Source organism: Saccostrea echinata, unplaced genomic scaffold, assembly GCF_033153115.1.
Source record: "Saccostrea echinata isolate AGI-Se365-2 ecotype Australia unplaced genomic scaffold, CSIRO_AGI_Sech_v1 ptg000001l, whole genome shotgun sequence".
Taxonomy (NCBI): domain Eukaryota; kingdom Metazoa; phylum Mollusca; class Bivalvia; order Ostreida; family Ostreidae; genus Saccostrea; species Saccostrea echinata.
Window position 1 is genome coordinate 3,010,017 of NW_026889750.1, and position 14,483 is coordinate 3,024,499.

The 14,483-nt window shown below is 33.9% G+C and overlaps 1 protein-coding gene across 2 annotated transcripts; it reads left to right on the forward strand.

Moving 5' to 3' along the window:
* The first annotated feature begins 124 nt into the window (after positions 1-124).
* LOC133183112 (WD repeat, SAM and U-box domain-containing protein 1-like) lies at positions 125-10,187 on the forward strand. 2 transcript variants are annotated; one of them, XM_061318072.1, is made up of 11 exons: positions 125-224; positions 2,319-2,643; positions 2,942-3,075; positions 3,319-3,620; positions 3,904-3,997; positions 4,201-4,234; positions 4,545-4,692; positions 5,008-5,214; positions 5,357-5,446; positions 7,052-7,123; positions 7,307-10,187. In XM_061318072.1, exons 2-11 carry the CDS (start codon positions 2,353-2,355, stop codon positions 7,462-7,464), a joined length of 1,530 nt encoding a protein of 509 aa, XP_061174056.1. In that variant the 5' UTR covers positions 125-224; positions 2,319-2,352; the 3' UTR covers positions 7,465-10,187. The 2 variants fall into 2 exon arrangements, with proteins under 2 accessions (XP_061174056.1, XP_061174064.1); XM_061318080.1 differs by having other exon boundaries at positions 3,907-3,997.
* Positions 10,188-14,483: the final 4,296 nt, after the last annotated feature.

A 14,483-nucleotide genomic window follows, 5' to 3' on the forward strand; every position in this document is an offset into this window, starting at 1 on the left:
TATCTAAAAGAAAACATCTCATAGATACTCTCAGCATCTCAAATCATCCCGCCATTTTGAACATGCAGACAGGTGCTCGTCACATGATCAGTCAGTACGTCACAAAACAACATGGAAGACATGTTTGCGAAATGTCTAAAAGGAAAGCAATCACAGTCACTGTCATATGACGAGAGAATATGTTTGTAAAATAAAATAATTTTACAGAATAAATGATAGCACAGGTTTGTATATCTTTTTTTCCTTAAAAATTAAAAATATAATGATAAAATCAGTTCATTGAGAGATCTTGACTTGAGATAGCCGTTTGTGTTATCCAGTTATCAGCTGACTGACAGGTAATAATTGTTCATAACGGTTACTTTTATACGTTTATCAAGAGGTTTAGATTTTTTCAGCTGTGTTATACTAAAGGCTTTGTATTATATAAATTTGACACTACTACTTTGATTTGTAATACATTAGTAATTATAATTTTATCAAGTCTCAGTTACCAACTGGTTACAATGGATAATTTTTTTATTCTGCATGAATTTGCCAAATGATTTGGGCAATCATCAACAACAAAAAATATCGATGTGCACCTTTGGTATATGCCACACCTGAAATCCATATTTCAAAACCAAGACTACCATTTTAAACCAAGACATATAAATATGCTAATTTAGGTCTTTTTTTCTATTGAAAAAAAGGATGGACTGGGGTCTCAATTACAATTACAGTGGTACCATAGCAAAATTTAGGGATAAAAAAGGATGAGGTTGTCAGGGTGTGGTGTTCAGCTTGCAGTATCAATGCACAATAAAGCATGTTTATAATGAGCAATCTGATAGCGATTGCATGATTTTTATAAAGTTATATCTTGATACCAAGCTCTACAAAATAAAGAATAATAAATTGAATGTATAAACCAGTTTTGGAATTATATAATTATCAGCCATAGTGGTTCAAGTTCAATTTATTCACCCAAACCAAAATATTGGTACATGGGGTTCATTAATTCAATTCAATTCAATTTATTTATTGATTCACCAAACATGTTGGCATACAACCATGTTACATACAAAATGAAAAAATACAGTGTGTTTTCAGATTACTAAAACACATACTAAAGTACATACATACATACATGCAAGTGTACAAATCAGTGAAGTCAGCTACGTTTACAACTTGAAGTTATACATAATCATTATGCAAATAGTATAAAAAGTATAATATGGACAGAGATGAACTAATTAATGCATTAAATATATATATTATTGTGCTCTATTTTTAGAACACAATTCAAAACATTCATGTAAAAATTCGCATAGCCTTCTAGAATGAACTGCATTGTCAAGATTACAAAGTACTTTACAATGATTTTCCTTCAAAATGTTATCATTTAAATTATAGATGTTCAAAGGGTAATACTTTTTTCGCATATCTTTATATATAGCCTTATAGGACAGTCATATATGAAATGTATTTCATTTTCTACAACAGTTTTACAACAGTGACAAAAACGAGATTCTTTTGGGATACAAGGCTTTGAATTATAATCTGCCTATTTCAATTTCTAAAGGGTGTGCAGAAATTCTCAGTTTTGTTAATTTAGAACATACAGATTTATTAATTGGAAATTTCAAGTAGTCTTGTAATTCATAGTTCTTTCTAATTTGACTGTAAAATAATAATTTACCACATTTGGTGAATTCAATGTTCTGAAGTTGCAAATTAACATTTTTTATGTAGAAATTCTTCAAGTAGCTGCTAAATGTGTTATCAGTAATATCTAATGATGGAAGTTTCTTTTTTAATTTATCAATCTGACTCTGCCAATTATCCTTTACACCATTATTATATAGATTGTCATCTTCTAAGAAAGCAGCAATAGGAATTTGATTTCTAATTCCATTTTTGTTAATATGGTTTTTTAGTCTCTTGTAATATTTAAACATAGAGATGAAAGCTTTGCAACAATTAATAACATATATACATTATATACAATCTGGTCAGAGGTACATATACAAAACAAAAAACATGACAGATGATTGAAAAAGAAAATAAATAAATAAGAGAGGGGAAAATATATCAAGGAGGACAGACAGCATCATAAATTTTTAAGATAAACATGCGTAGTTTTTTCAGCATTTTTTCGTTTTTAGTTGACATTAGTTCCATGAATTTAATAACATTAGATCTGTGGAAATAATAATTGCCCAGGTAATTTTTTCTTACATTAGCTAAAGTTTTACATTCTAAGATTCACTTTAAGTATTTTGTCATGTTTACATCAAAGGTTCATTTATTATTATGCAAAGTACTTATGATTCCAGATACTGACATTTTATAAGTAAGAACAATCTCAACATGATGTCATCAAGTCCACATTTGGTGGCAAGTCTTCATCATACCATAGCCACCCACACATCTGATGTGAATTCTGTAGCTTTTTCACCTGATGGAAAGTTAGCTACAGCCTCCGGAGACAAAACTGTGAGATTATGGGATACGGAGGATTTCACTGAAGTGTCTGCTTCACCACTTGTCGGCCACGCTTATTACGTTCATTGCTGCACATTTTCGCCATTTGGAACACTTCTCGCAACGTGTTCTACTGATGGCAAACTTATTCTTTGGGATGTAAAGTTGGGGACTAAGGTTTGTAATGTGTACATAGAAGCAGAGACATATAAAAACCATTTTTATATGTCTCTGATAGAAGTGAGAAAAAAGAAAGACATTATAAATAAAGATTCTATACCATTTTGATAATAAAAAATATCATACTTGTAATGTTAGGTTTTATGATATTAATTAAGAGTGATGTAAATGTAACCATTTCCATGAATTTTTAAGTTTGTATTTGGTTATGTTAAATAGATTTTCAAATTAACATATCATTTCAGATTTACATTATCTTGAAGTTATTTATTTATTTATTAATTTTTCGCTTCAGGTGGCAACATTTCAACATACTAGTAAGCAGAGCATAAGAGTGTGCCGATTTTCTCCAGACTCAAAGTTTATTGTATCGGGAAGTGATGACGAAACTCTGGCTTTATGGGACGTCACAACGAAGACTTTAGTCAGGTCAAATTTTCTGTACCCATCATATTGAAAGAAAATGGTCATTAGGATATTATAGAGAACTACAAAGAAATTTTTGAAAATAATTATTGATAGAGATATATTAAGGTTCATAGCTCACATGAATTAGTTGCCACTTATTCTCAAGCTCAACTTCCGTAATTTTTTTTTGCAATTATTGAAAGACGGAAGATTTGCCTTATGCCTTGTAAAATATTTTGAAATTTTCCCTTCTATACATTGTAGGTCCTACAACACCTGTCACGATGCATCAGTTGTTGCCTGTTCCTTTACACCTGACAGCACATTCATTATATCAGGGAGTAGCAATGGGGACTTGAGAGTCTGGGATGCCAAGTATGGGCATGGAAAAGTTTTGACCTATGTTCTGGAAGGTCATGACCTTGGGGTTACAAGCTGTGACTTTGCCCCTCACACAAAAGTGGAAAACAGTGGGGTCACTGAATGTGTCACTTATAAGGTGGCCACTTCTGGGCAGGACAATTTGGTGAAAATTTGGGAAATGACTGCAGATCTAAGCTGCACTTGTAAGCTAAAGACTATTCTCTTCTTAATTTTTTATACTAGATCTTAGTTTCAGTATTTCAGATACATGCTAGCTCTGTACATGTTTTCTCTTCATTTTCTAGTTGACTTTGGAGAATGGAATATGGTGTTCATCAAATTAGCAACTTTTTAAGATCTTTTGTTTCTAAAGTGGAATAAAACTAAAACATTTTCCAGGTTCTATGCACATTGTAAAGTAAAACAATTTTTTTTTTATAAAAGTGACTTAATTTCACAATTTCACATTGCTCATTTTAAAACCAGCAGTGGTCTTGAGACAAAAGCTGACTTTTAAAGGACATGAAGGGACAGTCAATTTCTGTTGTTTTTCCCCTGATGGAAACTTATTGGCATCAGCGTAAGTTTGTTATATTCTTCTGAGGTTTCTTTGATACCTCCTCATGTATGTCTTTACATAGCTTGGATGGGGTAAAATGAACAAGTGGGGAAATTTAGGATTGTACTTGCATGACTGCATTTGCTAGAATATCTGCTATTTATAGCACCTTTAGCATCAGCTACCACTTCTATTTGCTAAATAATATGTATATGCTTTTGCAGATCCATTGACAAAACAGTTAGAATTTGGGACCCTGTAAGTACATGTTTTATCTTTATGTGTAGCATTATTTTCGAACTAGGCGTTATGCTTATCTGTGTGGCACTATATTTGTTGATTCTTTCTGTAGGATAAAAAGTTTAAGAATTCACTGTTACTATCAGTTCATGAAAACATTTCCTTTTATACCACTTCTTTTTTCTGCCCATCTTCTCAGTTTGCTTGTTTAAGAAGCAATAACAATTTTTTTTTATTTTGAAATTTTTATCAGAAGTGAAAGATTTAAATTGAAAAGAACTTTTATCCATGGCATATATTTTTTTAAATTTTGACCTGTTTGTTATAGTCCACTACCCAACAGCTGTGTGTTGTGGAAGGACATACTCGTTATGTTACGTGCTGCGCCTTCTCCAGTGACAGTCGTCTTCTTGCCTCTGGATCTAATGACAAGCTGGTCATGATCTGGAAAATCACAACACAGGAGGATTGTATAGGTGAGGAGGTTTCATTTACCTCAGTAACATAGCACTTCTTTTATTACCAATCAAGGGCCCTTATTATGTATAGAAAATGTTGACAAGACCAAAACTTACTGGTAGGGCTGTTATTGATGAAATAGATTTTAATACATGATGGATTCAAAATCCAATGAAACGAATGAATTGAGCTCTCCAACTTCACTATAAAATAAGATTTTCATGAAAATTTTTTGACAAACAAGATTGAGTCCAATGGAAGTACCAGGTAAACTGGATCAACCACTGAAGTTCAAAAGGTTCTTTAACAGTTTTCTTATTTAATTTTAAAAGACAATTACAAAGAACCACAATGTGCTGTGAAGGTGGAGAAGAAAGAGGATGCCCACAAACATTTGGAGTCATGGTCAGCAGAGGATGTTGGTGATTGGCTAGTTCAAATTGAGCTTGGCCAATACAAAGACTCATTTGTGTCCAATGCTATAGATGGGACAGAACTCTGTAACATGGATGATAAGACTCTGATAGATTTAGGAGTTAGTAAGTAACAAAGTGTTAAGTCATTTGTTAAGAAACTCTCATGAATCAAATTCCATTTTCAGATGCTTTTCTTATTGTATTATATTCTGTGGAAGATACTGAATAGTTCACTCAAATGCTGAATATATTTTCTTGATTTCAGCTGCCTTAGGACACAGAAATAAGATTTTACGCTGCATTAAAACGGCTCAGAACAAACCAACCATTACCAGGAGTGTTTCCAATATCTCAGGTAAAGTGAGATAACTCCAGCTGGGGTTTATATATATATAAGGTTCACTGTTCTTGGGAGTGGCTTTTTGAATTGGTAACAATGGGGATGGGGTGGGTGGGTAAAGTGTGAGTATGTTTAAGGGAATTCCACAAATTAATTGAAGAATTGTCATTAATAAGAAGTTTCCTTAAAATTGTATAATTTTATTGATGATTTTGGACATATCAGGCACTGTCATGGCTGACACTTGCAACCATCGATCTGTGAAAAAATAACATATGCTGTATGTTTGTGCCAGTACAAGTTTTCCATGGGAAAGTTGGGTAAATTTCAGAGAGTCTTTATGAACCATAGAGCATCTAGATGTACTTTAATCAAGAGGTGATATTTATGTTAGGTGTATATGATAGCAACACACAACAGTCAAGGCTGTGAATTGTCAAATAAAGATAATATAGCCATTCTTCAAGAAGGGTGGGTTTAGTGGTGCTCAGACATTCCCCTAATGCTAAGAAAGTGTCTTCAATCAAGATCAAGTTTTGCAAACAAACATAAAGGGAAAAAATCTTCATTTTCATTACAAAAAGTTTCTGTATATCATCTGTTAACTTTTCATATTTTTGACTTCTTCTCTGGGACTATTTGATTAATTTCAAAAAAATTTCTTACAAGGCATCATTGGTGAGGGGATTTAATTTTTCACATCTTCATCGAAGATGATTAAGAATAGCGATCTCCTCAAGAACCACTGGACCAGAAACATTCAAACTTATGTGAAAGATTTCTTAATGAAGATTGATTCAAATTTGTTCAAATTATGGCCTCAAACGATATGATGGGGATAACATTAGGGGATAACTTGTGAATGTAAAGGGAAAATCTTAAAAAATCTTCTCAAGAACAGCAAGGTCATGGGTAGCCATGTTAATATTCCAGCATCCTCAGGTAGTGGAGATTCGAGGCTTTTCAAATCCCCTGGGATCCAAGTTTACATGGGAAAATGTAGGAAAAATCCTTAAAACCTTCTCAAGAACAACAAGGCATGATTACATGTAGTCATATTTTAATATATGAATCTTCAGGTAGTTCAAATTCAAGTTTCATGGCTCTAGGGTAGGATAGGGCAACAATAGGAATATAAGTTTTACATGGGTCACATTTAGTCATATTCATATGCAAACATGCCCAGGTAATGAAGATTCAAGGCCACAGTAGGGGATCAAACTTTGAAAATAGAAAGATGCTGTGAATTTTTTTTTTGTAAATCATCCTCTCAAGAAGCATGGGCAAGGATGGGGCCACAATAGGAGCCAAGCTTTCACACTTCTTTGGAAAAAAAAATTTGAATATCTATTCTTCTCAAGAACAACATTGACACAACTAGTCTTACCTCTCATGTAGTGCATATTCAGTCTTTTTCAAAGCATGTTCCCAAGTGGTAGGATGGGGCCACAATTGGGATCAAACATTTACATGGAATGTACAGGGAAATTTTTGTTTATTCTGAAGAAGAAAACAGTAGGACCACATGGACTGAGGTTAATGTTGTGGCCCATGGTCCTCATGTTTAATGAATTGTCACTCAATTGCATCAGTGTCAAGACCTTTTACATGTCTTAACAGATAATGGTATTCCTGATGAGTATTTGTGTCCTATAACAAGGGAATTGATGAAGGATCCAGTGATGGCAGAGGGTGAGTTTGATTGGAGAAATTTAGTTTAGCTACTGGTGGATATCAATATGGCACCAATTATATATTTTTACCAGTACATGGAAACAAAAAGGACTGAGAAAAAAACAGTTTATTTAAATCATGCATTAGTTAATTTTCATGTCACCTGATTCATAATAATAATAATGTGCACATTTTTTTAAGATGGCTATACTTATGAGCGGTCAGCTATCCAGGGATGGATAAATAAAGGGAAGGACATCAGCCCAATGACCAGTATACCTCTGAAAACCAAGCACCTTATACCAAACAGGAGCCTGAAGATGCTCATACAACATTATCTAGAAAGTGGAAAAATATAGGAAAAGCATACCACCGAAAATCAAGCAACTTATATACAAAACAGAAGCCTGAAAATTCTGATACATTATCTAGAAAGTGGAAAAGTTTAGGTAAAATGCCTGAGGTGTTCATTTGAGCACAAGAATCAAGTTCAAAAACCAAATATTTACAACATATTTTTTTGATACCATAGAAACCAACAAATAGTTTATCCTTTTTCACCAATATCTATTTTGACATCTGTCATTTTGACTGCAGCAACAATTTTTAGCTGGATATTTGTTTTCTCAAGCAAATTAACCAGACTTGGTCAGATACTGGGCCTTACCATAACAGTCCTTTATTGTGAGAACATTTTAGTTTTTATGTAGGTACTGCTTCAGTTCTTGTTTTAAAATATTCAAAATTAAGCACAAATATTTTTGCATGATCATGAATAAGTATTGGTTCTTGTATGTGTTGGATTTATTTAAAAAATGATATTTTATTATCAAGCCTTAGCCACAAAGGCTTGTGTCAGAAACATCAAAATATTAATCCTCTTTTTAGCAAAAAAAGGAAACATTTGGTTGGCCTTTTATGCATGACACAAGAGATTTTTAATTACCCATGAAAACATGAAAACAATTCTTTTTAAAAACAAATTACTACATTAATTTTTCAGACTTGATTAGATCTGTATTGTGAATATCCTACATGCGTCTTTCAGTGGTAACTACAAAATTGAAAAGCTCATTTTTAAGAGCTCTTCTTAACACACATGGTTTTTAATCCCTTATTCTTAATTCTTGTTTAAGAAATGTAGAATTAGAAATCCATGTATTATATTGTTATTGTAATTAATCAGGTTTCTGTTGTCAAAACTTGTTTCATCAACATTTTTAAATGTTATTTTGTTGTTGTATGTTATTGTTGTTTATTTTTTATGAAATCCATTTGAATTATGTAAATAGGATATAGTTGTACATTGTTTGTATATATCATAAATATTTTGTTCAAAAATGAGGTTTTTTCTAAGTTTTTATTTTTCTACTTGGAATAGATCTTACATGGGTCATGAATCAAAATGTCATATTCTCTTATACAATTCAGCAGTTTTATGTTTACTGTTGATTGAAAGAACTTCGCTACAAAGAGAAAAAACTTATTCTGACATTTGAAAAGGGGACCCTTTTATCCTGGAAATATATTTTGTATGACTGTACGCATTATTTTTTGTACTCGAAGTGATGCCTATATATATGTTACCTATGTTACTCATACAACTGGAATTCACTAAGAGTTATTTCCCTTTTCTGTGATAACTTTCTAACATGGCGATTATAGGTCAATTATTTTATTGTTATGTGATGCTTAAAGAATAACTAGAAAGATCAAGTGTCCTAACCACTACGATAACATTAATTATGTTTAATAATTACATATTATGTAAGTGCTAACCTAGATAAGGATATTGTACATTATTGTTGTTATTCGATGGTTTGTTGTATAATCGTTAAGTTTAAGTATCGTGGAAGTAAGGCAAGTTAAATTGTTTATAATAATTTCTCTGACAAACATGAAAATTAGGAAATTGAGTTCATCATCATAACTTTGAATTTTTTCATGTAATTCATGTAGTTTATTCTTTTGTCCTTAGTCAAAGTTTTCAAAATCAAAATTATTTGTCTTCTAATTAATGAATATATAATTTTAGCTACCATACCTGGTTACTGCAAGTTAAATGAAAATCTGTTAATAATTAATTTCTTTGAGATGTTTGCTGTGCTGTTATTCCTTTTCAGGTTTGACAGTGTATTTTGTTACTGAAGTTGTATGAATTGCTCTCTGCATCTGCGATGTGAACATGATACAGTCAAACTTTATCTTAATTGGACTGAGAAAAAAAAAATGAAGTTATCCCAGGTTTAAGATACTGAGTTAAAATACATGAAAAAATGGTTGGGATGTCCTGGGTGTCACTTGGATCTATCAAGATATTGATGTTGAAGTTATACACATTGCTTTTTATGTCAGAGCATCATTCACAAATTAGGATCTATAATTTCTCATGTCTTACACAAGAAGAACTATTTTTAACTTAGAAAGGTGGTATTTTCCATCTTTATTTTACAGACTTTAACATGTTTATGTACATAACCTGAACCAGGGAAAGGAGGTCAAGGAGTATATGCAGTAAAACTTGTCTAACCTGGCTGGATTAGACAAGATTCCAGATTGGACAACATTTTTTATAAACAAATGAATTTACTGAAATGGACTTAAAGTTAACATCGTATTAAGCAAGATTTTGGATTACACAACATCCCGATAAGACAAGTTTTACTGAATTTTATTATTTGTCAGCAAGATTGCAATGTTCTTGAAAACTTTGATAAGGATTCAGATTATGATTTCAAATTGAGGCATTGTAAATGATATACAGTAAGACATGCTTGAAATGAATCATTAAAATGGTAAGAATTGCTTCTGTACACTGTACTTACATCCATTATTTATTTAATATTTTTTTCATTATTCATTACTATATATTTTGTTGTAAGCAGTTTTCCCCTATATGTGAGTTCAGTCTATGCTTGTTTTACTGTATATGAAATAGGCTGTGAGATTTTAGGCTTTCAGTCTAGAACTGTTTTATGATTAAACGTGACTACTTGTACCATTACTGTTTTACTTACAAGTTGAACTGAAATTTGTCAGATCAAAAAAATTGTTAATAAAAACATTGGTATTTCCTCCAGTATTTATTTTTGTTTCTTGCCAAAACAATGTTTATTACAGAGGTTGTGTTATTCTTCAGTCCCTCTCAATCAGACCTGCCACATAACTATAGCTCCCAATAGGACTGATACCCTTACCAGTGGTACAGTCAAAGCAGGCATCATCTTGTTACACACCACATCTGCAAAATTGCTTTGGAGATACCCACACTTTCACTTTTAGTATCAGACATCTAAGTAACCTCTAAAGTTTAGGCACCAGCTGGCTCCTAATAAAAAAAATTTAGTCTCCTATGCACATTTTTAGCCGAGAGGAAAATTTTTTCAGGAGCCTGAAGATGCTGCTATTAGTCAATATAGGGACCCGTGAGGGTAGTCATGGGAGGGATGTTTAGTGCTCCTTCCACTTTTGAAAGTGGAAGGACATAAGAGTACCTTTGTGCCCCTACCCCCTATAGTAATGTAGGAGATACAGTAACTAGGAAATGATTTTCACTTTAAAATTTCTTTTCGCCTCTTCTGGAAAAAAATTGTTGAAAATCATGTTTATAGTTCCAAAATTTGACCATCGCCAAGTCATTTTAAAATGGTCACCAAATTGGCAACATAGAGAAATTTTAGGTGCCAATCAAAAATTTAAGGCGCCATTGTGCTAAATTAGTCACCAATTAGAGCCCTGTAGTAAATATTCCTTTCGTGAAGTTGAGACTGAGATCAAAAGTGAGCTCATTTAAATTTTATACCTCTAGAGCCAGCTAGAAAGTGGTCTAATTAGTGAGCTTAAAATTGAGTATATACAGACTGGATGGACTGGTGTTTTCAGTATTACCCCACCCCCACCCCAATGTTGTTGCTGAGGTATAATAATCAAACATGTAACTGAACCTCAGTATATGCTTCTTGGCAAGATGTATGTTTACTCATTTAATACACTTATCAATCATCTTACAATCATCTTAAAATTCCTATAAACAAGTAATGTTTAAGATGATTTAGAAACATGTAACCCCCCCCCCCCCCCTCTTTTGCCTTCCCCATGTGACAAAAAAAATAACTTTTAATTAAAAATGTCTGAAATGACCGTAAAAAAATATGTTATCTACAAGTCAGGGGCAAGCACAATACATGTCCTACGTTTGATTGCTATCAGAATTTGATATCAATAGGGGTCGTTTACTTCTTAAAGGGTACTAGTGTACCAAATATGTCTTTAAAGCAAAAGGTTCTCAAGATATTAAGCAGACAACATCTTATGTCCAGAACAGCTAGTTTTGTGAAAATTAACTCCTTACTCAAGGCAATGGTTTTTACCTAACCTGAGCCAAAGGCCCAAGAAAGATTTCCTGATCAACCTTTGCTCTTCCGTCCGTCGTCTGCTACCTTTTCTTTTCCAGAACCAGTGTACCAATTGCAAGGGGAAATAATCAAGAAAAGACGAAAATGGGGAATTCATTTAAATATCTTTTTCTCTAGTTGCCAGAAATAAAATGAAACTTATGTGTTGATTCATTTTGTTCAAGGCATGGCCCCAGTATGTACTTGTAATTTTGGACCAAAAAATCACCCAAAGATACTCTGTTCCAATCTGGTGAAATTGCCCAGCGTTCTGGAGAGGAAGTCGAAGATATAAGAAATTAAAACAGACAGACACATGGACGAACAACGGACAAACTTTGATCAGAAAATATCTTTCGAACCTTTGACTCAGGTGAGCTAAAAAGGCAACAAGCAAAAAAGGAAAGGGTAGTTCTGAGTCCTGAGTCAAGATCTGAGTCTGCAGGTTGTTGTCGACAGTAGTAAAGATCACTGCAGAAACTGTAGTTTGTCAGCTCCTCTCAAGAAAGGAAGATCCCCGTCAGTTAAGTGCTGACCATGCAATCATAGTGTTTCTTTCCATGCAATATCTTAAATGATGATCGAGTACGTTGATGACAGCATCAATAATGAGCTCCAGAAAATTTTTATATTATTACATTCCCAGAGATCAAATTCCCATTACACATAAGACTGCATAAAAGAAATTACATGAACTACAACTGCTTGGTGATAGATTCACAGTACTAGTACTGTACTACAATGCCAGGGAATGGACAATCATGTATCAGCGTAACTCAATACTTGTTCAAGAGCTTTGCCGACTGAATAGAACAACTGTCTAATATACGAATGCCAGAGAGAGAGAGAGAGAGAGAGAGAGAGAGAGAGAGAGATTGAACCATTCCCGTGACACAACTTTCAATCCATAACGGTTATACAAGTCATCTGGAAGAGCAAAGTCCAAATAGTCTTTAAAAAGGAAAAGCTGATTCTGTGCTTCTATAGCAGTCACTTGCAAGAGGCAGCAGCACTGCTCACGTACTAAAGAAAGTCTCCAGGTATTTCAGAAATTGGATCCGTCGAAATTTTGCCTGGGACAACTTTCTGTTACGTTTGACAACATCCCCGCCTAAGTTCGATGACACGAAGAAAGCCGTTCAATCAAACCACAACCCAAATCGTGTCCGTAACATCGTCTTCAAGTAACATAATACACGTAGACAGGCAAACAAGTGGATAAATAAATAGAATCGTGTAAAATCAATAATTTTCTTGGAGGTGGGCCTAATTTCTTTGTTTTCGTGGTGCGAAGAGAATCATAAATTCATGTCCCCCACAAAATTTTATAACTTCAAAAATACAGCATCATATTTCTTCTTCATTCCTCATGAACCATTTCTCATCAAACTACGAAAAATTAACTCCTCGAAAATAAGTGATTTTGCATAATTAACGTGCACGAGTGTTATATTCAAGAGTGTTTGTCGCAGAAACAGCAGTGTAATATATCGAATTGTATATAACAGAAGAGTTTGACCTTTCCTTCGCAGAAGAAAGCCTCTATCCAACTTCGAATAGTTAGCTCAAGTTCGAGTATATACTTGATTTCAATGAGATGGAGGGACAAGAGTGACACTAGCACTATAAAGATATGTATATATCCAGGCACATCGTAGATTCCATGCAGGAATAAAAAACACAACAGTCTGCATGGACAAAACAACAATCCAAGAGTCGGGAAGATGGATCTACAGAAGGGGGTGAATTATGGACTTGTCACCACCTACATGTAGGTGAAGATGAGCGATCGAGACCATAAGAAGAGGTCTACTGCCAGAAGCAAAATAACTTGTTATGAGTGCATGATATGGCAAAACATCAATTCTGGTGTTAGCATCTTGTTTTCAAAAAGGTATTTTTAATCGTTACAAAAACAAGTTCCAGAGGAAAGATAGAAGAGAGAGAGAGTGCAAGATGCTAAGTACGTGGTATTGTTATCATTCTGCAGAACCGTACGGCAGCATGCGTATTTCCACAATCTGGATTCATTGATGAAGCCTTGGTTCAACCTAAGTCTAATCTGCTGAGCATATCGGTATTTTGCTGTCTGAAACAGAACACGTATTGGTTCACTGACAGATGGAGTCAGAAACCACCACCTGCAGCTTAAACAGTGAAGAGGAAGAAACAACTCTCATGTGCAGGGTGACAAGAAGCTTAGCAAAACTCTACCTAAATGCACCTTCTTAACAAATTTGGTCCGATCAAGGCCCAAAAGAATACTTGTTTTCAATCAATGGAGGAGTATAGATCCCATCTGAGCGCAGAGTTTAGCATGACCTAAAATCATAGATGAATTTAGAGACAGTTTTCGATAGAGATATGGTCTTTTTCCCTCAAAATTAACTTTATTTTTCCAAATTAATTGTGTTTAAGATTTCAGTATAAAATTCATCCCAAACTGAGAGCTACTTTTAAAAAATATGGGTGAAAAACATTGAGAAACCGACAGGTTCACTTATATCTTGGGAGTGTCGTCAAGAAGGACGGTGGCGCAGATAACGTCAAAAGCCGAACTAAGAAGGCAAGGCATGCTTTCAATACCCTCAGACAAATCTGAAATTCTAAAGCACTCTCCATCAACAGCAAAATCAGGATTTTTAACAAAATTGTCATATGGTTCTGAGACCTGGAAGGTAACCAAAACAATAAATAACACACTAAAGTCTTTCATCAAAAAATGTCTCCTCCATATCCTTAACATCAGATGACCCGACACAATATCAAACAGCAGCCTATGGGAGAGAACCAGCAAAAACCCCATGCAACTACATCGACATAAAGAAGAGAAAATGGGGATAGGGGATAGACACTTTACGTAAATCTCCGGACATCACAAAATAGGCTCTTAATTGGAACTTACAAGGAAAGAGGAGGGCTGAACGACCCTTGCAAACCTGGAGAAGATCCGTGAAAATGGAGGCAAAAGAGGGAGGTTTTAC